The 24152-nt window shown below is 43.2% G+C and overlaps 1 protein-coding gene across 1 annotated transcript in view; it reads left to right on the forward strand.

Annotated features, from left to right (window-relative positions):
• IGFBP3 (insulin like growth factor binding protein 3) overlaps nt 1-23881 on the forward strand; it is a 45880-nt gene extending 21999 nt beyond the window's left edge. The window contains exon 4 of the mRNA XM_069216183.1: nt 23126-23881. Coding sequence (XP_069072284.1) covers nt 23126-23251 — 126 coding nt within the window. The 3' untranslated portion in view covers nt 23252-23881. The remainder of the gene's footprint in view (nt 1-23125) is intronic.
• The last annotated feature ends 271 nt before the right edge of the window (nt 23882-24152 follow it).

Raw genomic sequence — 24152 nt, forward strand, 5'->3', positions numbered from 1 at the left:
GAAGAGACGTTCACTCATATGAATATATCATGGCTCATGCAAATGAGGGAACAATTTTTCTATTCATTCACACCATATTACTAGGCCTGGGAAAAATGTAAAGTATGCCGGTGAAGCTTGATTAGTTTTGTAAATTTTGTGTTACTCTCATTTCGCGAAATGCTCAAAATTATGTCATGATACTACTTTGCGTAGTTGTACTTAATTCGCTCTAACAATGAACCATTAAATGTGTCATTTTTTACTGGGGGCTAACATGAACAACATAACACCAAGGGCTGTTCTTCATGGTGCTTTTTAAAAATGCATTCTCGCAACAAAAATGAATATAAGTATGCATTTTGTGCTAAAATATAGAGGAAAATATGCATTTGCGTTTTCGCATAACTACACCTAATTTCACATAATTTTGCTGAAATTTCACATATTTAAGTGGAAACAGACTGTGAATTTCACACATTCCTGCTTATAACCAATGCAGTGACGAAGAGGGTCTTTCAAACCATCCTACCTATGCAGCATCGAGAACGTAATGTTTAGTTAGGGCATTGCTATGAAGTCAATGGCTTCACATGGACAGACACATGGAAAGTCACAGAAATTCAATGGTTGCAACCAGCACAGAGGGTTTAGAACAGTGTCTGCCTGAAGGGTGACAGGGTATGGCCACCACTTCAAAAGCAGGCATGGCCTCGAGCAGTAAAAGATGGAGCAATTGTTTGAAGCTGCTGTCTCTCTTTGACTGCAGGGCTCCCTCCAGCTAGGCATACATCGTTAGAGTTTGCACCTAAAATGAAAAGAGCCAATTTTTTGTGGTTAGTTGCACGGTCATAGTCTGTGCCTGTGTGCGCCTACCACAGTCTGGCACCTTGCACTTATTCCAGTAACGCAACACCCAGTGCACTTTGTGTCACAGTGTCACACACACACAAAGCAGGTTCTTAAGTGCACTGCAGAAAAGTTCCAGTTTGCATGTATTTTTTCGGGAAGTGCTGGCAAGGAGTTTCCAAATGTTTGAGAAACTTCCCAAGATGTACTCTATTGTCCCATACACCGAAGAGAAAAATAAGGAGCGTTCATACTAAAAGTTTGACAGTGCCTGCCCATTTAAAGCTCTGGCCCGGAGGAAACAAGGTTACTGTGCGAGCTAGCAACCCTTTTAGCACCATGTATGCTTGTTAAACAGAGCCAAGTATTTTTATTTGATCCAGTGTCCCTTGCAGCCGAGTCCCAAGTCTCTTGATCATGTGATGTTAAACACGGTTGGCAAGAGCACCAAATGCCTCCGTGCAGGTTAAAAAAAGCAGCGCGCCTATGTAATAAAACACAGGGATGCGTGTCTCAGTTCCCACGTGACTGTGATAGGTAAGCATTTTGAGTTGTAAATAGCCCTTTAAGAGTTCCTAGAAGACCTAGATGGCTTCCTATTCCAGGCAGCAATTTGAGAACGCAATATATCTCTCCCAGGGTTGAGGCTGGCTTTTCATGACAGTGACAACCGCTGTGTATTCACGAAGAGACATTTAAAGTGTGAACTTACTTGGATGTTTTTTTTTATCTTCTCCAGCAATGTGTATAGATTAACTTTGCCATTTCTTGTGATACATTATGGACGGGATTTCAACGCCACTCTTAACGCCTAGGGATGTGGTGGTGGCTGTTTGTATAGAAAGGTATGCTTTGATATGCATCGTAGCTAAAACAGTGATCAGAATGGAAGGCAAGGAACGGAAGCAGAGTTATAAGGGGCAACCAGTGCTTGAAATGGAAACATAGAAGTGCTTGTTTCTGAGAAGTGCCGATACTCTCTAATTAAAAGTATTACGTTTTTCCCAAGAAGTGCAGGTACTTCCCCTCTCAAAATAAAAAAGTGCCGGTACTCAGGACCGGACAGTACCGACCCATTTAAAGCCCTGGGGGCAACAACAACAAACTATGCACATCCAGCAAACCTGGTGATAGTGGTGCTTAATTTGTACCATTGATTGCAGATGGTGGGCCTGACATGCATTTTTGAGGACCTGGATTTATTGTTGATCTTCAGACTTTGATTCAAAGCAAGCCAGAGAAAGGCTGAAAAAGAAGAAAGTAGGAGGTCAGGAAAACTAGGAACATATTGACAAAGGGAGGAACAAGGAATGCAAAAGAACCTGCAAACAGCAGATAACAAGGTAGAACGTGCAGGATGCTGGAAAAATGTAGGTGTAATTTGCAATTCACTAACATTGCAGCATGTGTTAGGCAGCATTGGTACTATGCAACTTCAGTAATTTTACATATTAACCACAGCTTGATGTACATTTAGTGCAGTCCATACCAGACACTCTCCTACTCACTCTTACACACTCTTTTAGTGTCACATCTTCCACTGTGTTCCTTACCTTTCAGATGTTGTTCATGGTGTACAAAGCATTTTCTGTTTGAAGTAAGAGCAAAACCTGTTGCCCATACTCCTCTCAGAACCAACATGGCTTCATTTGGGCTCATTCTGCATACAACAAATAACACACTTTCCGAGTAGTTTTTGCTCAAAATTAACAAGGGATACTTCATAATGTTACAAACAGAGTTCACTGAAAATAAAAGTAATTTTCGTTACTCTGCTAACTACTACTTTTAAGCATGACCTCCAAAACCATATGGCATTGCCAGTGACACATGACAAAACTTACGCAAGCTCATGGAGTTTTTGAGTGTCCCACCATTCGGATTGTACCGCCAAACCAAAAGTATGCTGATTCCTTTCCCCCTCTGAAGAATGTCCCTCAATTAAGGGCTGTGGTGTTCCTGTCTCATTCTAGCTTAGGGGGTCCAGTGAAGAAGCTCTCTAATCATGATCCCCTCTTTGCAAAAATATATGCAGGTGAAGCTGGAAAAACTAAAAGGCATTGCCATTGTGAGACTGTTATGCCAGAAACCTCCACCTCTCATTTGGAGATAGGTCAGTTGTCAGGTCAAACAAATGCAGTGTATCATGCACTGTACACAGATATTTGATTTGGAGTGCACACCGGTATGCTGGGGAATTCTGAAGATTCCAGTATGTAGACATTAAGGGGCAGATTTAAGGAAAGTGGTTCTGCACCCAGTGCAGTGCCAGTTTCCTTGCACCCGTTAGCCCTCCTATAGCACCATGACACAGGGTAGGAGGCAATAGCATCAGAAATGGTTACTTTATTGATGTTCTGTTCAGGGTTAGCAACACAATGTTGGTGCTAACCCTGAACAGTACATAGGGGCCTATTGAAAACAATGGTGTGCCCCCTTTTAACACCTGCTCTGATCAGCCATTGAAAGTGCCTGTTAGACCTGACAGCCTTAGGGTGGTCATCCATAACTTTTTGTCTGCCTCCCTCCACTTTGTGGACAATGTTTTTGCTGGTTTTAGGATTCTTCACACTTTACCACTGTTACCCATTGCTAAAGTGCATATGCTCTCTCCCTTCAAACATGGTAACATTGGTTCACACCAAATTGGCTTATTTAATCTACTTATAAGTCCCCAGTAAAGTGCATTACGTGTGCCAGGGCCTGTAGATTAAATGCTACTAGTGGGCCTGCAGCACTGATTGTGCCACCCACATAAGTACTCCCTTAACCATGCCTCAGGCCTGCCATTGCAAGGCCTGTGTGTGCAGTTACACTGCCACTTCGACTTGGCATTTAAAAGTACTTGTCAAGCCTTAAACCCCCCTTTTTCTACAAATAAGACATCCCTAAGGTGTGCCCTAGGTAACCCATAGGGCAGGGTGCTGTGTAGACAAAAGGCAGGACATGTATCTGTGTAGTTTACATGTCCTGGTAGTGTAAAACTCCTAAATTCGTTTTTACACTGCTGTGAGGCCTGCTCCCTTCATAGGCTAACATTGGGGCTGCCCTCATACATTGCTGAGTGGTAGCTGCTGATCTAAAAGGAGTAGGAAGGTCATATTTAGTATGACCAGAATGGTAATACAAAATCCTGCTGACTGGTGAAGTTGGATTTGATATTACTATTTTTGAAATGCCACTTTTAGAAAGTGGGCATTTCTCTGCACTTAAATCCTTCTGTGTCTTTCAATCCACGTCTGGCTAGGCTCAGTGACAGCTCGCTTGTGCATTCACTCAGACACACCCCAAACACAGGATACTCAGCCTCACTTGCATCCATCTCCATTTTGAATGGGTCTTCCTGGGCTGGGAGGGTGGAGGGCCTGACACTTGCAGGTCAAAGGACAGTAGCTTGTCCTCACACAAAGGACTGCCACACCCCCTACTGGGACCCTGGCAGACAGGATTGAACTGAAAGGGGACCTTGTGCACTTCTACACCACTTTTTGAAGTCTCCCCCACTTCAAAGGCACATTTGGGTATTTAAACAGGGCCTCTGCCCTTACTAACTCAGACACTTCCTGGAGAAGAGAACCTGAATCAGAACCTGCATCCTGCCAAAAAGACCTGCTTGGCTGCTCAAAGGACTCACCTGTCTGCTTTCTGTGAAGGACTGCTGCCTTGCTGTTGCACTGCTGCCTTGCTGCTCTCTGGCTATGGGGAAGAAGTGCTCTCCAAGGGCTTGAATAGAGCTTGTCTCCTGTTCCCTGAAGTCTCAGGACCAAAAAGACTTCATCTCTACAAGAAGGATTCCTTGTGTGGCGAAATTTGACACACAGCCTGCCAGAAATGACACACAACCTGCACCGCGGTGAAAGTTCACTGCACGCCAAACCGGAACGACGCAGACTGACTTCGCAACGAGAAGATCAGCGCAGCTCCAGCGTAGCGACCAGAAATTCAACACACGGCCTCACCGGATCAACGCACAGTTGAGCTGGAACGACGCAGGCCACCTTCCAGCGAGGACTCGATGCAGCGTCTGCCATGCGGTAGAAAATTCGACACAACGCCTACCGGATTGACACAGCTCCTGTGACTTCATCCTAACAGCGCCAGAAATCCACGCATCATTCCCGGGGTGTCTGAAAACCCTGCAACACGAAGAGGATCCACAACAGCGTGCCGGAAATCAACGCACAGCCATCCCTGCGTGAAAACTAAATGACACATCCTCGTGTGCGGCCTGAGAAATCGATGCACACCCCTTTGTTTCCACGCATCTCCTGCTCTGCCGTTCTTTGCAGAGATTTTTCACGCGAACCAGGTACTTTGTTCTTAAAAGAGACTTTGTTTTGCTTTTAAAAGACTTAAGACACTTTATATCACTTTTCAGAGATATCTCAACATACACTTATTGCATTTTCATCGTTTTGACCTGCATCTTATCAGATAAATATTATATATTTTTCTAAACCCTGTGTGGTGTATTTTTGTGGTGCTATATTGTGTTATTTTATGATTTATTGCACAAATACTTTACACATTGCTTTCTAAGTTAAGCCTGACTGCTCAGTGCCAAGCTACCAGAGGGTGGGCACAGGATAATTTGGATTGTGTGTGACTTATCTTGACTAGAGTGAGGGTCCTTGCTTGGACAGGGGGTAGCCTGACTGCCAACCAAAGACCCCATTTCTAACATTGGTGATTAGCGGTGAGGATAGGACTTGTATTTGTGCAGTGACATAGAGTAGCTAAGTATTCACTACCTACCCACAGTTGAAGGTCAACTTGATTTTATTTCCTTTTTCTACAGTTTTGTTTTTCTGCCTGAGTTTTAACTAAATCCTCACTCAACATGTCTCTGGCTGGGTCTCAAGCAAGTGCTGAAGGTTTTGACCTAGCCAAGCTGGAGACATATACTGTCAAACAGCTGAAGGGGTTCTGCAAGGAGATGGGAGTACCCACTCAGGGCGCCTCCCGAAAGGAGGAATTTCAAAAGGCGCTGAGGGCCTGGGCAGAAGCCCATTCAGAGGAGGATGTTGACATAGAGAGTCCAGAGGATGGACCCTCAGAGGATTTTTTGCTAGTAGTGGGGAGTGTTCAGGGAGCAGTGTCTCTGACCGTGGCCTGACCGCAGAGGAAAGGAGGGAGGAGAGAGAATTTCAACTGCAAATGGCAAAGTTAAGCATTGAGGCAGAGCAAAGGAAAGCTCAAAGAGTGGCAGAGGAGAGGAGAGCTGAGGCTGCAGCTGAGAGATCCTTGGCTGAAAATAAACTTTTGTTGCACTATGAACTGAGTCTCAAGGAGCTGGATCTTAAGGCGAAGCGGTCTGAGTCCAGCAGTAATGGTGGCAGCATACAGGCAGGACGTGCTGGAGAAAAGAAGGTTCGGATACTCAAAAATTTTGTGCCCAGTTTTGTGGTGGGAGATGACATTGATAAATGGCTAGCTGCTTATGAAGTTGCACTAAGGGCTCATGGGGTTCCTGAAGAGCAATGGGGTACAGCTATGTGGGAGTATGTGCCAGCAATTGGGAGGGACACACTCCTCACATTGGACCCAAAGGATCAAAAGACATACTCACACATGAAAGCCATTTTACTTGCCAAGTTTGGGCTGACCCCTGAGAAATACCGTCAGAGGTTCAGGGACAGTACCAAACAGTCCACACAAACATGGGTAGATTTCTTTGACTTTTCCAGTAAGGCACTGAATGGATGGGTGCGGGCTGCAAAGTAAATGATTACACAGGATTGTATAATTTGATTCTGAGAGAGCATATGCTCAGTACTTGTTTTACAGAGTTGCGCCAGCACCTAGTAGACAGTAAGCTGACCGATCCCAGGAAGCTTGCTGAGGAGGCGGACCTCTGGACTAGCACCAGCGTGTCCAGAAAGGTTTCTGGGGGGGACACTCACAAAGGTGGTCAGGGTTCCCATCAGAAGAAGGAGGGGGGAAAAAAACGTAAAAACAAGGAGTTCTCAAAAGGCCCCCAAAACAGTTCCCACGGTAATAGTGGTAACCAGTCCCAGTCTGATTCCAAAAGGAAAGGGTTCATTGACCATAAGACAGGGAGATTTGTACCCCAATGCGCAGAGTGCATTAAGTATGGGCACTGTGAGGGTGACTCCAAGTGTCCCAAGAGGGCACATCCCCCCAAAGGAGGGCTGACACCTGTGTTGGCTAGTGTAGCGCTCAGGGAGGAGGTAGTCCCAGATACTTTTGGGGAACAGATAGAGGTAACCCTAGTGTTCCTGGGGGATGCAGAGATGGTGGCAAAAGCCCACATGCCTACCAATACTTCCAAGTATAGGCAGTGGGTCATCATCAATGGGCAAATGGTGAAGGCTCTGCGTGACACAGGAGTCAGCATGACCACTGTCAGGGGTCAGCTGGTGTCAGCAGAGCAGGTACTCCCAAATACATTCCATCAAGTCATAGTCGCCGACAATCATGAGAGCCACCTATGAGTAGCTCTAGTTCCCTTTGAGTGGGGGGGTCTGTGGTACTCTAAAAGTAGCTGTGAGTCCCGTCATGCCTGTAGATTGCCTGTTAGGCAACGACCTTCAGCACACTACCTGGAAGGAGGTAGAGCTAAGGTCTCACTTGGAGATGTTAGGAGTGCCTTAATAGGTCTGCATGACGACACTGTCCATGGCTGCCCGGGAGGGAAGTCAAGGGCGTCTGGAGCCTGGAACAATGGCCCAGACAGCTGCCAAGAAGAAGGGCAAGGGATGCGGGAAACTGGTCCCAGTAGTTCCTGCGGTGGTTGACTGGGTTCCCGATGAGGAGGCCCGAGCCAACTGGGGAAGACATTGCCGCCCTAGGTGGCCTACCTGAGCTTGCTGGTTGGCAAGTTGAGGGTGGGCCCACCAGGGAGGAATTCTGCAAGGCGCAGAAAGAGTGTCCCATTCTTGAGGGTATGAGGCAACAGGCAGCAGGTGAAGCCTCTGGCGATCACCATATATATTGGGAGAATGATCTCCTTTACAGTGAGCCTAAAGTTCCGGCCATTGGGGCAGCACGTGCGCTGGTGGTCCCTTAGTGCTACCGGACCTTCCTACTGGGTCTGACTCACAACATTCCCCTGGCAGGACATTTGGGGCAAGACAAGACCTTTGCCAGGCTTGTCATCCACTTCTATTGGCCCCGGATGAGGACAAACTCAGATGCATTCTGTAGGTCCTGTCCTTCCTGCCAGGCCAGTGGGAAAAAAGGGAAAAAGCTAAAAGCCCCCCTGATCCCACTCACTGTCGTTGGCATCCCCTTTGAAAGGGTGGGCATCGACATTGTTGGTCCATTGGACCCCAAAACTGCCCTAGGCAACAGGTTCATCCTGGCTTTGGTGGACCACGCCACCCGTTACCCAGAGGCAATCCCTCTGAGGACCATAACTGCACCGATGGTGACCATAACTATAATGGGGATATTTACCCGTGTGGGATTCCCAAAGGAGATTGTGTCTGACAGAGGCACCAACTTCATGTCTGCATACATGAAGTCCATGTGGGATGCGTTTGGTGTAACCTACAAGTTCACCACACCCTATCACCCCCAATCTAATGGTCTTGTGGAGAGATTCAATAAGGCCTTGAAAGGCATGATCACAGGCCTCCCTGAGGCCCTGAGGCGTAAGTGGGATGTCCTCTTACCATGCCTTCTCTTTGCTTACAGAGATGTACCCAGGAGCGGGTGGGGTTCAGTCCCTTTGAGCTTCTCTATGGGTACCCTGTCAGGGGACCCTTAAGCATTGTCAAAGATGGGTGGGAGAAAGCTCCCAAGGCACCCCCTCAGGATGTGGTCAGCTATGCTGGCCCTCCGCAACCAGATGCACAGCTTCTGGAAAATGGCCAAAAGTAACCTTGAGGCCATTGAAAAGGTAATGAAATGCTGGTATGACCAGAAGGCCACCCTGGTGGAGTTTCAACCTGGAGACAACGTGTGGGTAATGGAGCCAGTAGATCCTAGTGCTCTCCAGGACTGCTGGTCTGGCACATTTGAAGTGAAGGAGTGTAAAGGGGAGGCCACTTACCCAGTGGACCTCCAATCTCCTAGGAACCCCCCAGGGGTGCTCCATGTCATCCGACTGAAGCCTCACTTTGAGAGGACGGAGATCAACATGCCTCTGGTGACAGATGAGGGTGTGGAGGAAGAGAGTAAACCTCTCTCCCACCTCCTCTCTGCCAAGGAAGGTGATGGGTCAGTGAAAGGTGTCATTCTCTCTGACTCCCTGACCCTAGACCAGAGAGGGGACTGCTACCAGTTACTGGAACAGTACTCCTCCCTGTTTTCCCTCACTCCTGGACTTACACACCTGTGTGTCCATGATATTGACACAGGAGACAGTCCCCCTGTAAAGAACAAAATTTACAGGTTGTCAGATAATGTGAAGGCCAGCATCAAGGAAGAAGTCTCCAAGTTGCTGGCTGTAGGGGTTATTGAGAAATCTAGTAGTCCCTGGGCCAGCCCTGTGGCGCTGGTACCCAAGGCTGCTGCACCCAGTGCCAAGCTACCAGAGGGTGGGCACAGGATAATTTTGATTTTGTGTGACTTATCCTGACTAGAGTGAGGCTCCTTGCTTGGACAGGGGGTAACCTGACTGCCAACCAAAGACCCCATTTCTCACAGTGCCCAAAAGAATTACGCAAAGAAAACTCTTTGATTTCTTTGTGCCATTTTTTCAGCCCCTATTAGGAGGGAACATCCCCTTTGCATACATTTTGCCTGGTGCAGGCATAATGTAGTGAAAATGTTATAAAATGCCACAATGCATGCATTGTGCCACTTCGTAAATATGGTGTGGCGAAAAGGCCACCTGAGCACCTCCTTAGCGTCAAAAAATGATGCTAAGGTGGCAATAAAGTGGCGCTAGGCCCTCATAAATCAGGTCCCAAGTCCCCTATTTTTCATGTTTTGAGAAAATCGCAGCAAATACACTTTCACATCTCACCTTCGAATGTAAAAAGAGTGATCTTCTGCAAGGACAAGACTGAACTTTTACTTCATATGATTATCTCTTTCACTGACATAAAACAACGGTGGCAATTTTCTATAGAATAGACGGGAGAATAGGTCGATGCTAAAAGAAAAATGTACGTTATTGTAAGTATGTTATTAAAGCACAGCTGTCATGATTGTAGGTCTCCTTAATTATCGCCATTCTTCATAGTTCGTTGAATTCCCTGTTATCGTTAGAGGGAGGTGTTGCCTACATGTGCAGGTCATAGCCAATTAAATGAAATGACACACAAATAGACGTCGTGAGAGCCACTTCTAATGATATAACCCAACATTAGGGCCCTCAAGGTCATTCGTTGACTCTTGCCTTTTCCTAGTAGGCGCTACTTTCAGGGGAAGATCGGCTGCTCCATCAAAGGGAGGGATGGCCCGCAGGTGCTCTGCATCACTGTGTCAAAGCCAATTAAAGGGACTCACAAAAAAGTAGGTATGCTGAGAGCGATTCTAGCTGTATGACCCAACATCAGGGCTGGCCAGGTCATTCTCCCCCTGTTGCATTTTCCTGGTATGGGCTGCTTTCAGAGAACTGGCTTCAATTTCGCAACGATGCCCCCGGGGCCCATATACATGTGGGTTGGATTGAACATTTTACCAGGGCCCATTTTGGTTTTCAGGCTGGCCAGGCCAAACATGTGACATGCATGGCACATGCACCTTTGTTCAAATAATAAGGAACATGTTGCTGCAAGGAGGACAATCAATCTGAATTCATGGCGGTAGAAGTTTGAATCAGACCCCAATCCAAGGCATGACTTGTGTTCCAGGGATGCCGTTTGTGCATTAGACCGGCTTCTTTGTTGCAAACGTGATGCTTTGATCGCGAGAAACTTAAAAGACAGCATCTTGTTCTTCGGTCATCTTCAGTCCTGCGCGCCTAAGAAGAGAATTATGTCACTGAAACATTTTTAAAGCATTACAACTAAGTTAGCCTCCCAGGAATGCAGCACTCTCATGAGCATTCCTCGGCAGCTGCCCGAGAGTTCCTTCTGTCTCAGCTTCTTGTACATAACATTCCATCCTCGACAGTGTCACTGGTCAGAATTCCTTAGTTCTTAACCCTTGATTACTCCCATCCACGATAGGAACAGCTTACAAATATCCCTACCAACTTGTTTAACATGCCAGTAGGTTTTTGCCAGGCAGTTTTTCTACAGAGCAACCTTTGTTCCAAATAGACACACTACTGTCCACAAGCAGTAAACAAACTTGGCTTCTTTGATGTCCTGCCCAGCCAGTGGTTTGGATGAGATGCAGGCCTACAGCAACAGGCCCCTGAACAACAACATAATTTAGCTTATGTTGGAGTTAATATTAGAAAATGTACAAACAATGAGCATAATTTTGTAAACTGTACGAAGGACACAATATGTATGTCAATAATTTTGTAACGTGTATTTAGGACACAATATGTACGTCAGACGACATTTCTGTAACTAATATTCTGATATACAATTCGCCCTTCACACATCAATTTTTTCATGGTCATTCATCAATCCATACCTGCCCTCGAGGTGTTCTAGGCCAGGTTTATGTTACAGCCCAATTCCCGTGTGATATCCCTACCTATGGTTCTCATCGTAAACATCGTCCTTTAAGCAATCAGCCCTTAGTTTAAAAAAGGACACCTTAGGACACTAAGCTGGGATTTCCAAGTTATCAATGTCGCTCACATAATTTTACGAAATTGAATAAACTTGAACAAAGTTATAGCTTATTATATTCGAAATGTTAAAATTTATTTATATAGCTATTAATTTTAATATCTTGTATTTTTTCACCAATCAGACTGTATGGCCCATTGAGCTCATTGTATGGCTCAAATTTTTTGTGAACTCCGGTGCAATTTGCTATTGAATTTTATATATTGTAACCTTTCCTGATCAAGGATGTTTCCCTGTGTATCAGTTATCAATGTTGTGCTGTAGTAAAGCTGTTGTATTGGATCTTTTGTTCTGTGCCATACATTATAAAACACATTTTTACAATTATATACACGAAAGGAAAAATATACAGACTTCACATTGACAAAATACAAACCATTGCCAAATGGTGAATGTATAAAATTATGCAGTGATATACAAGGCACACAAATAGTTGAGACTATCAAATTTCTCCACTATGACGGCCTATTAATTTATCTGAACATGCTAAAAAAGTAGCATATACGACCTATACAATTGTCCTTCATGCTCTATAAAATGTGTTTCATGTGAGCCAAAAAATTGTGAACATGAAGCATAATATTATCTCAAGCTAACGATATTGCTAATATATCTAAACTTCACAGACAAATAACTTGATAATGCACACCATTAAACAGTGAGGTATCCTCTTATTAACTATGAGCCTGGCTCTACAAAACTATACAATTGCTGCATATTCTCATGAAATGTGATTGTGATTTATTGATATGTCCCTAGTTAACTATCTATTTACAATCCATGGAATAGACATGTTCATTCCATTTGCTTTTTTATCCAAGTAAATGCCCTACTTAAGTCTAGAAACAGCTCATATTTGAACCATAATATCAGTCTTAATATGCCCCAGGATTAGAGAAGTTGACTAACTTGATTTTTTTTTCCCAGACACAACATTTGCTATCCCAACCAAAAAAAACTAATTAGTGATATCCAGGGCTGGATAGGCCTTTTTAATCCACCAGGCATTTCCCCATTGGGCTGGAGCCCTTGGGATTGGTTTTGAAGGCCAAGGGCTGCTTTTAATGCCACTTTCACTTTCCCCATCTCCCGAGGTTAAGTTCAGCAGGCACAGAGAATCCTACAAGAGAGAGAAAGAGAGGGAGGGGGGAAGGTAGGGAGAAAGCAATCAGTGAAGGAGATGCGAGAGAGGAGACAAGAGGTGAGAGACAATGGATGGATAGAAAGAGATAGATTATGTAAAAGGAACAGGGCTAGTTTGGATTCTTTAGCCAGGACTGCTGTTAGTTTCTCAGCTCTGCTCTCATGATATCAAACAAAGGACACAGTGACGTTAACTGTCTTCATCAAAGTAGGTATGAGGATAAGGGCCAGTTTAGGCAACACTCTGCAAGGGCGTGTGCAGAGTGTTGCCCTCACCAATCTATAAGCTGAAATTGAAGAATGAACATGGTGCTTCACCCTTTCACTCCAAAGCAGAATTTATAACTCCCAAGAAGCAGTTATCCAGAAAGCAACACCTATACCTGAATCCATATTTTGATACAAAAAGGTCGTAAAAGGTGCATCGTTGAAGCCCTAACAGCAGGAAATGACATTTGGAACATTTGGGGCCATGAGTTTATGCTGATAAAGTAAAGCCCAGGCAAGGGAACACAATATGAAAAGGCAGGAGGACCAGAAGATGGGACAAAAGTAAAAAGAAACTTAAAGTCTAAAAAAAACACTCTTAATGGATAATTTCAGTTATCAATTAAATACCCCAAGCACGAACACCGTTGAAAGAGCAAAAACGGTGTGCTGCAGAAAGAGAGACCATATAGGTGTTTTTTCCCCAATTGATTCGATATGATACATTTCATGAGCAGTTCATCACACAGTGGCAAAATGGGCGATCACTCATCACTAGCCAGAATAGGGCACTTACAAACTTTTCAACAAGAGAATGACTAAAATAGGTAGATGGTTCTTGTCATTTTTAGAACTACTTCGTGGCAGGGAAGGACCCCACACCATGCCCTAACTTTCCCTCACATACATAGGTCTGAAAATTTGAAAAAACTTCGCTCGTCACCACAAGAGCTAGTTTCTGAGTTTAACAGCAGCGCAAAGACAATCATCTTCATTGTGGCTTTTCAACTTCACATCAGGCAAAGCTGTAATCAAAAACAGGAGAGGAAAGCCATATTCAGCAAAGTTTACATGTAAACACTTTTCGTCACTTACTATGGTCTGGCATGGAGATCTTTCTGCATGATTTTGTTTCACGTCCCTCTCCAGAAATGAATATATTCACAATAGTTTTCTTTTTAAGATGCTTAATTTTTTACAAACTCGTATGCGTTCTGGGTTTCACACTTAAAATATATTAATAATGTTGCAGTATACTCTGGTACAATAAGTTTAGAGGGCCCATCTGACCCACTTTTCTTTAAGTGCTGCAGGTTGTTGAAATTAAATAAAATGAAATGAAAAAAAGTGCCTCTCATCTCCACTCTTTAGAAGCTGACATACAAGGGGCCATCACCTTCCCATCTGCTTGCCACCAACCCCCTAAATTGCTATCTGTTTTTTTTTTTTTTTGTGATGTGCTATATTTGCCCCTCCTGTTTCCCTCTGCTCTGCTTGCAGCTCATAGCATAAACTTTAAGTTCTATTATTAGCCAGATCCTTGGTGGTCTGAAGCAACTCAGGAAATAAGCTCTCAGACCTGACCATGTGTTAGCAAAGCCGGTGTTTATGGTTTACAATAACTAGGGCAATCGCTCAAAAGGGGAGCAACAGGAAACAGACATTTTTTCTGCCCAAAATATAGCTTGGAACGTTTTCCATACATATAACCTAGTCCTTTGCTCGCCCTGAATTGATAGGTGCCTGCTGAGGGTATACTGTTTTTCAGAATAAATGCTTTTCATTTATTTCCCACAATGATTTCTGTGTATTTATCTGATATGCAATATGTTGGATCGGCTCACATTAAATGACGCTGTGTATAGCCTAAATATACAGGAATGCATAAACTGCATTCGTTCCAATATAGGGGATGCTGGCCCGTACATTAGGTTCCCTTGTTTAGCTGGCGCCCTCTGAGAACAGGGGACAGTGCAGTAGTTGTGACATCACGATTTTGCCACTAAGCTGGCTGAAACTGTACTCAGCACTAAACGTATTTGTCGGGAGAAGGAAACACAGTGTAGATTTATACAGGTTTGGCAACTGTGTACAAATGGCAGCGCCCAATGCTTGTGAGTCTAGCCTATTCAGAAGGCACTCAGACAAGGTCGAACTGGTGTGAAGGGGGCGTTGGGTGTGAGGGGGTGGCAATCTTGCAGTGCCCTAAGGGAAGACTGACTGATCGGTTTATGAGCTGTTTTTTTTTATTTGGCGGGGGGGTTCACTGTTTGTGGATCTGTTTCCGCCCAGTCCAACCTTGGGGCACTAGAAAGTGAAAATTCATTTCCCATAGATAATTCACTCTTATTTTGATATTAAATATATTTAGCATGCCGCATCTAGAACGTTGACTTTCCCAAGTACCATTGTTCAGGCGAGCATGCTCATTTGATTTTGTGATTCCTTACCAATTTAGAAGTATTTATGCGTAATTATGTGGTGGCAGCAACTGGAAATACATTAGCAGTGTAAGCGGTACACCCAAATCACGTACTTTCAGAGCTGATTTAGCTGACAACTAGGTAAAGATTACTGGATTCTAGCGGGTGGGAAAGGGACCGGACTTTCCAGGTGCACGAACATTGAGACTGGTTTTACTGACTGGGGAATCTGGCTGGTAAAATCATGTGCACGTTGGGAAAAAGCTGCCGAACAAGCGCAGTCCGGCCCTTGCTCGATTTCCTCCTAAGGAATGCTGCTCGTCCCCATTCCCTGGACAAACAACTCAACATAACTGGATTTGTGTGAGAAGATACTCACGGAAAGCATTATTTCTGGCCTCCAAATATCTCTTCACCTTAATCCAGGTCACACATAATTGGGACCACAATCACAGGAGCGTGGTCCTTCTCACAGAAATACGTCTCCACTTGACTCGGAACCGGGCATTAGTGGTCCAGACCATTTTTGTGTATCCGTGTGTGCCATTTATTTGAGTTTCTGTCACTATAACCTACCCCGTTGGGGATTCTGTTGCTTTACATTGCAGGCATATGCTAGTGACTTTAAACAGGTTTTTAATTTGAAATATAAACAGCAGGTTGAGACAGGTAGTTGATTACTCACTGCTGACATCTAGAGTGCTTTGTAGGTCATGAGTTCAATAATGCCAGGGTCAGATTTTCACTTCATGCTTCTAAGGCCAGTAACTTGACTTTCAGTACATTGTGTAGTAATAACACGTTTTACACAGCACTTGGCTATGACAGATTTATGCTATCAAAAGTTAAAACATGTTAATAATATTGCAGGAATGAGTAATACAGTGTGTGGCCAACATTTATGCCAGTGTGACTGTAGCCTCTTCCCATGGCGCATGGCTTTTGCATTTTTAAGTGTTGCTGTTTATAACGAATGTAGGTCTCTGACTACCATGACTGATTAGCTTATTTTTCTGACACTGTAAGTATACAGATTAATATTAGTACCTGATTATCAAGTATATTGTATTAATTGAAACTAACAAATGTCTATAAAGGAAAGGAAGGAATTAAAGTCTGTATGTGGTAGCCAACGTTTTAGATAGTTTGCATCCCTAAAATGGAATGGGCTGATACCAACAATGATCGACAATCCCTTAAGCCAGTGCTAAATATTGCAAAACCACAATATCCAAAGCCAGAAAGCCCTTTCAGTATCTGTTTATATGTATGTTTATGTTGTGTGATGTGTGTGTTGTGTACTGATGTAAATTCTTGCTAATGCTATCTGTATGGGAGAACTTAAAAAGACATCTAAGCATCCTTGTTTGCTGTTTGACACTGTTGGTTGCTTGATAAAGACACTTATATCCACATTTATACTTTTGTAGTGCCGCATTTGCGACGCTTTTTGACGCAAAAAAAGCGCAACCTGAATAGTATTTTGTAAGTTTGCGCTGTTTTTGAGTCAAAAAGCGTCGCAAATGCGGCACTAAAAAAGTTTAAATATGGGTCTTAGATACATTAAGCTCCGTTGACTTCATTGGGACGTTACTAGATAAATATTACTTTGTTTTAAACCATTGCAAATTATGATGGCTTAAACACTACTGTATTGGCCTAGTGTTTATTTGGCTAAATTGAAGAAGTATCTACATTTCCCTAATTGCGCCTAAGTGCACGAGGGAACAAATTGCCTATCATACTGATCTACACAGGAGCTTTGTACAGTAGACTCCTAAACACTATCTTGGATTAATCAAAATGGCATTCTGCTCAAACCGTATGGAGACACATAACTTCACAATATCTGGCTTTTTTCCGGAGGTAAATACATATGTACTTTATGTTAAGGACATGCCTGTGCTCCTTATAAGATTTGTCATTTGTTTAAACACATTGAAAGAAAAGCACATTGATGATCACCTGAATTCATTCAGTGAAAAGGGAACTTTCGATTACACTTCCAAATAAGCGATTTACTAAAATTAACATTGTCAGGATGATGAGAAAAGGTTTGTGACTTATTGTAAGTGAAATCGAAATTTCCCTTTTCACTGAATAAATTCAGGTGATCATCAATGTGCTTTTCTTTCAATGTGTTTAAACAATTTCCATCTTCAGGAATATCTGACACTTTCAAAGAGTAACATTATTGTTTTGCCGTATTTTCTCTTCTACAATGGACTATTTACATGTGATAATGGGTATTCGTGGAGAGGGAAATTGACAGCAAAATGTGTTGACATTTTAAGTTGAAGTCGATAGATTGAGTATTTTTAACAGAGTTAGAGAAGACGACTAGAAGAATGTGGTTCAAAAAGAGAATGATCATGCCTACCCAGCCAAGCTTGGAGCATCCATCTTCAAAGTCTGGTAGGGAAAATAGATACCAGGAGCCAAGCTGTATTACACTGAGAGCCGTAGAAGAAGACTGCAACATTACTTCATAATTAAGCTAAAAGTCCCAGTAGTTCGGATAAACACATACAAAAATCCCACTGTATTAATCAAAGACGGTGTTATAGAGAATGGGGCATCAAAAGCTTTGAAATGCTTCGCCACTGAAACATTTCTGAAAAGAACCCACTAGTGATGGGTGAGTTTCATTGAAGACTAAAAATTCAGGTTTTCTGAAACTTCACACGTTAGTTTAAACAGTAAATAAGCCTGTTGAAGTTGAAGTGATTGAATGATAGCAAAAATATAGTTTAACGATAGAAAAACGCTGCTTATGATAACCTAGATTCAGACGAGGCAGGCCTGTGTTCAGCAAAGGAAGGTTGAGGGATATGCCCGATCAGTGCTGATAAATTGTCTTATAACTGTTATGTGAAGTAGTTATTGAAAGCAGGGCAATCAAGGTGGAACATTTAGGTTTCAGAAAGCCTTGGATACTAATCCTCACAGATGATTTATACTTTCATACGCTTAGATTACAGGAGAAGTTAAATTAGTTGTCAAAAGCAAGAACGCTGGATTGGAGGATTCACTGTAATGAAAAGTAACTTACAAGTAGGACTTAAGGGAAGAAAAGTTTAGAGTCGCTGTTCCTGAGTGAATTCAGACATGACTTTGTAAAGTATTTGAGAAGCAAGGAAGACTGTTTCAAATTGTGTATAATAGTTTTGAGTCCCTAGGGATCGAAAACAAATAGAAGAGATCTTATGAATACTTGAAAAGTGACTGAGTTTGGAAGAACCATTCAGTTAAGTAAATACTAGAAACTTGAGGTACTTGTAATATGACTGTTGTGAGGAGAGTGTCCTCTCATGGTGAACAGAAGTGTTCCCCTGCTAGAGAGTGCACGATTGGATCTAAAACTGCTATCCTGACTTTTGCTATGGCCTTTGTGTAATACTAATCAGGAGTGTGCTCAGAGGCCTAAACTGTCCATGATAAAGCAAGGTCCACAACCTGTTCTGTGACCTGAGATTACTGTTTATTGCTTTGGTGTATCAAACAAAATTGTGGTGCAAACATTGTGCAAGTGTACGCTGTTCTTTCAATCTGTAGATTGACCAGACATTTTTCTTTTTTCCTGAATTAAATCGAGGCTAACCTAAAAACTAGTTTTGTGTAAAGTTAAGGATTTATGGGACACCCCAAACCTTGTGTTAGTATCCTGTATGCATATCAAGTTTGTGGATATGCCGTGAGAGTTTAGCTCATGTATGGTAGTAGGAGTATGTGTGTTGTGGGAATCTGAGCAGGAGTGTCCAGTTGAATCCATTATGGTTGCCCCTGGTTTTAGCATGTGGTATGATGGAGAATGAGGACTGCTTACTCCAGGAAGTCGAAATGTATTGCCTGAATTCCTGTAGCTGAGGGTTGAAGACCCAGAAGTGAGCGCGGTTGGAGGTGGAGCTACCTTAAAAAAGTGAGGGCCTTGGTAGGAAATGTGAGGAAGTATTTAGGAAAGGGCAGGTCCTTTTGTATGGTGCTGATTACTGCTTTAGGAAGTCCAACAAGACTCAGTTACCGAGATCTCACACTTCATTGTGCTAATGTTTTGGGCACCCCTGCTTGGACCCTGTCCCATTGCTGCCTCCTGTAAAAGCGACCTCTTCACGCAAAAGCTGCATCTGGTGAGGAGCCTGTGGAGGACATTTAAAAGAGAAACAACCCAATTTGGTTATAAAAAAGTAGGTGATCTGTATCTTCTGTTGAGAAAATGTGTATAAAAGTGGCATCCAAACCAGCCCACTTTGTTCCTGCCTCAAGTTCTTCATGACCCAGGAAGATAGTGCTCTGGAGAGTACTTGAAGAGCAGTGGTGCAACCAGGGCTGGTGTGTGCCTGACAGCCAGGCTACCAGAGGTTAGGGAACATCACCTGAACTCTGCACTTTCTTCTGGAGGAGCTGAGAGTCTGCATGAAGTGCCTAGAAGCCTACCTGACTGCTGAGAGAGGAAGTGGGTTTGACCTTCCCTGCAGGAGGAGACATGGTCCAGGAAAAGAAGCATACATTGTTCCCAGTATGACGAGCTCCAAGGCAAGCTCATTTGTACAGACAGAGAAGGCAGGAGTGACCTGTGTTGTTGAGGGTCATCTTTGGTCCCTCTGCACTTTTTCCGTGTGAGGCACATATGACAATCCAGGAACAAGTATCCCATGTCACTAAGAAATTTATTGAAAACTTAAGAGACTGATGCGGCTGATGCTTTGAGTGAAAGCTGTGTCTCCACAGAATCAGTAAGGCATGATTGGCCTGGTGACCACAACTGGCAGAAAGACACCACTGCAAGGCCACAACTGCAGCAGTAGAACTCCTGTCTGTTGCCTGCCTGCAGGACTGCTACTTTAGGGGACAAGTGCTGCCCCAAGAGTCTGTCTCACAAATCACCCTAGAAACTTCATTCCAAGTAAGGCTGCCAGTTTGTCACTTGCCAGAGTGGACCCACTGCGTTGAGCATGGAACTGGACCACATCTGTTGCACAACCCAAACTACTACAGTAACCCACAGGTACATTTCAGGGTTTAACCTGTACAAAGAACAACAGACTAAACACCTAGGGTCATATTTAAGAGCCCTTACCTCCTCCTTGTGCCACATTAGTGTGTGTCATTTTTCTTTACACTAATCTGGCCCAACAAGGCCAAAATCACCACGCCATATTTACAAAGTGGCGCAAACCATGCACTGAGTCATTTTGTAACACTTTGAGCTACATTATGCCTGCATCAGGCATAATGTATGCAAAGGGGGCGTTCCCCCATTAGGGGGGCTGAAAAAATTGTTCAAAGAAATCTAACAGATTTCTTTGCATAATGTTTTTCAGTACTTTTAATGCCTGCTCAGAGCAGGCATTAAAAGGAGGCACACCATTGATTACAATAGGCCTCAATGAGCTTTTCAGGATTAACGTCAACAATGTTGACACTAATCCTGCAAAGCTCCGGAGTAGCGTCAAAAATTCTGACTCTAGTCCCCTAACTACCGCAATGATGCACCATATTTTAAATGAGGCACACACATGGTGGTGTTAGCGGGGCGCTAAGGGGTGCGCGGAAATTGGTGCTGCACTGTGTGCAGTGCCACTTTTCTTAAATATGCCCCCAAGAGATTGATCAGCAGCACTCATTTTTTTTTTCAGAAGGAGTAAGGAGACTTTGAACTGAGTTGCACATTTGACCTGTAGAGTATTGGAGCCATCTGCTCCTGTCTCTGATCTTGCCTAAGCCCATTTGCGTTGGGGACTGTAGTTACTGGATCTTTGCCATAGCAGGAGTAAATAGAACACCAGCAGGATACTAGGGCGAAGGGGGTGTAGTGCTTCACAGTTTAATGTGGATTCTTTTTCAATGCTGTAAGCCCTTTCCATTCAGTTTCTATAGAATATAGTTCTGCTGTGTGATTAATACACTTACATTTATATAAAAGAAATGCATTGAGCTGGTCATAATGTTATTCTGTCTCTTTATTGGCTGCTGAGTTCTGAGACTTTGTACCCTCATTACTTCCCTGAGAAGCATGTGACTGTTCTCCTTCACTACTCAGGGAGACAAGTGTGAAAAATGTTCTGCTTGACTCAATTTGCAGGGCCTTAGTAGGGAAGACTACTGTGCATCAGCTGCAGATGACCTCAAGGTCCACAGTCGGGGTGCAGTAGCCCCATGAACGGGGTCTGACAATGACCATAAGCACCCTAGAAAAAACAAAATTATAAATTACTGTCAGGTCTAACCACTTTGTAGATCAAGGTGATGATTTTTCTCAGTCAGGCTAGGTGAAACAAATAAGCTCTTTCCAAGCTGTCAGCTTTATGTACCAAAGATTTAGGCCCTGATTTATTCAAAAGTGGTGCAGTGTGGTGCTGCACCAAAAATAGCCATGCCATGCTGCGCCACTTTTGAAACGCAGCAAAGTGCCATATTTCCAGGAATACGGTGCACCCATGCATTTCCCCCTCTGCAAGTGCTGAATTAAGCTGCCTGTGGCGACGCAGGCATCCTTGCACTATAGTGCAAGGGTGTCTGCGTTGAGGAGATAAATTGTTTATGTGCAGGAAGGGACACGTTCCTGCACATAGACAATCACCCATGACATTTTGCTCTTTCTATGTGTACTGCAGAATGCAGCACACATGGAAAAAGCAAAACGAGGAGGAATAAAAGCATTCGTCCTTGTTTCGTCATGCTAACGCCACTCCTGGGGTGACATTAGTTTTTGGTGCTGCCACAGGTTTACAATTACTTGTAAATCTGGGGAATTCTCAAAAGCAATGTGTGTTGCAGTGGAACACCCACTGCAACACCCAATGCACGCCCTTCTCATGAAGAAAACTGCATTGGAGGGACCCATATTTATGAGGCGTAATGCCACAAAAAGTGGTGTTACACCTCCTTGTAAATATGGAGCAGTGGTTAATGCCACCGGAGCGTTGACGCTCCGGTGGTCCTAGGGGCTCTTAAATCCAGTATAACATTCAGGTTTCATACATGTGATCTAGAGCAGCACTTTGATCGAACGAGCACTCCCTATTTGGCTTCAGTGTTTTCACCTTGTCTTTAAACCATTCAAAAATAACTTTTTCCTCCATTGAATTTACTCAAGCATCGATATATGCATGTTTCCACCTATTTTAGAAAAGCATGTAGCACACCTTGATTCTTGGCTGCCCCCGCACTCCCAACATTTTATTAAGTATAACCAGCATAAGAGTGTACAGAGAAACTTTGCCCCTGGCTGATATTCGTTAAAGATCTTAGATCTATCTAGATTAGAGTAGGTGACAATGGGGATCCTTGATGGATGCTACAATGACATATGACAAAGTTGATACTAATGGGCCCAACCTAATACTTTGAGTTCAGTTACTCGGAAATCACATAAAGTATTTCATGCAGATGGGTTCACTCCAGCCACAGCTTTCATAAGGGGGATCATTAACTCTTGAGCCACCCTACGAGATGCAGCCAAGATATAGAGCAAATCCAACATTAACCTGCCAGTGTTATCCTAGACTTACTTGCAGCTGCTCACAACCATCACATCTAGCAATGCTGTCTCTCTTGAAAAAGCTCTTATATTGAAGGAGAAGAGATGGAGTGGCCAGGGTGGGAAAGTAAGAGAATGGATTTCATTTTAGGAAGAATAACATTATTCTAGAGAAGAAAATACGCTTCGTAGAGCAAATGCACTTATGCTGCCGAGGTAGTAGTTACCCTTGCACAAATGCAGACATATTTAATTTGAACATGCAAAAATAGTTCACAAGAGCATAACTTCTACTCCTGGGAATCTATGACTGCCTCAGATTACCTGTAGGAGTCCTAGAATCCTTTGCAATTTCCATTATAGGCTACAAATGCAAGTATAAACCTGGAAAGACTACATTTCTATCTGTAGTTTGTGAGTCACTGTTTTTCCTTGTGCCAATATGCCATATTGTTTTGAGACGTTTTCAAATCAATAGCCTCAAGTCATGCCTTGAGGCAGTACCTATATGTAAACACCGAGAATGTAAGATCATGAGTTTATGTCTGCTGTGCCTAATATTGGTTGGTCTAATTTTTTTTTTAATCCTCTATCTACAGTGTCGTTCATCGAAAGGCCGGAAAAGAGGCAACTGCTGGTGTGTTGATAAATATGGGGAACCATTACCAGGCTATGATGGCAAGATAAAAGGAGATGTTCATTGTTATAACTTGGAAAGCAAATGATGTGGGAAGGTAATCTTCCTGAGACTTTGTGAGACAGATTGACCCATCAAAATCTGTCGTCTGACTGGAAGCAAACAAGGACTGAGCTGACGCGGAGCAGCAAGTTCCTTCTCTTGCTCAGATTGGGGCAATTATGGACCTTACAGACTTTGCACATGTGCTCTCCTGCCACAGATACACTTCCAGCTTTCTATTGAACACAAAGGGAGGAGCTCCGAATTCCCAAGTAAATATGCACTAATGACCCCTATGAAGAGAGCGCGCGAGAAAAGGGATAAAAAGGCACTTCAGAATGGATTCAGGGAGTCTCCACTGACTTTAAGAAAATCGAACGGCCTGTGACCAATTTGATCCCGAAAAGATGCTGTCTTTATGTTAAAGAATTTCTAGATTTTATGCTCGTAAAGTATAAAAAAATAAGGAATTTAAGTGTAAGCTTTTTTTTACAGGTCTTACGGGAAACTTATCTTCACGGGTAAAAATGTTTTATAAGAATTTCAAAGACTTTTTTTTAAGACACGTGTTTCTAAAATAAAGACATGGTTATTTTTTCTGTAAAATATATTATGATTATTCTGTTAGTCTGTATTTAATATAAGTATGTTTTTTAATAAACTTTATTTAAATGTATTCAGTTTGGTTTTTGGCCGTGTATTAGTTGACCTGTTCTTGTGGCAGAGGGCAATGCGCTTAAATAACAAAATGTTATGATTGTAACATTTCAAATTCGTACTCTTGACCGCACCAGGATTATCTGTCAAGGGTTGGCGAACGTTTCTGGATTCTTGAAGGGGAGAGAACCCCTTCCGGAGGAGATCAGTTTGCACATCTGAAAGTGGCATCCTGGTGGACATGGTGATCATTTGCGGATCACTGACTAAGTTTAACCTTACAAAATTCT

This window comes from Pleurodeles waltl, chromosome 2_1 (genome assembly GCF_031143425.1).
Source record: "Pleurodeles waltl isolate 20211129_DDA chromosome 2_1, aPleWal1.hap1.20221129, whole genome shotgun sequence".
NCBI lineage: Eukaryota > Metazoa > Chordata > Amphibia > Caudata > Salamandridae > Pleurodeles > Pleurodeles waltl.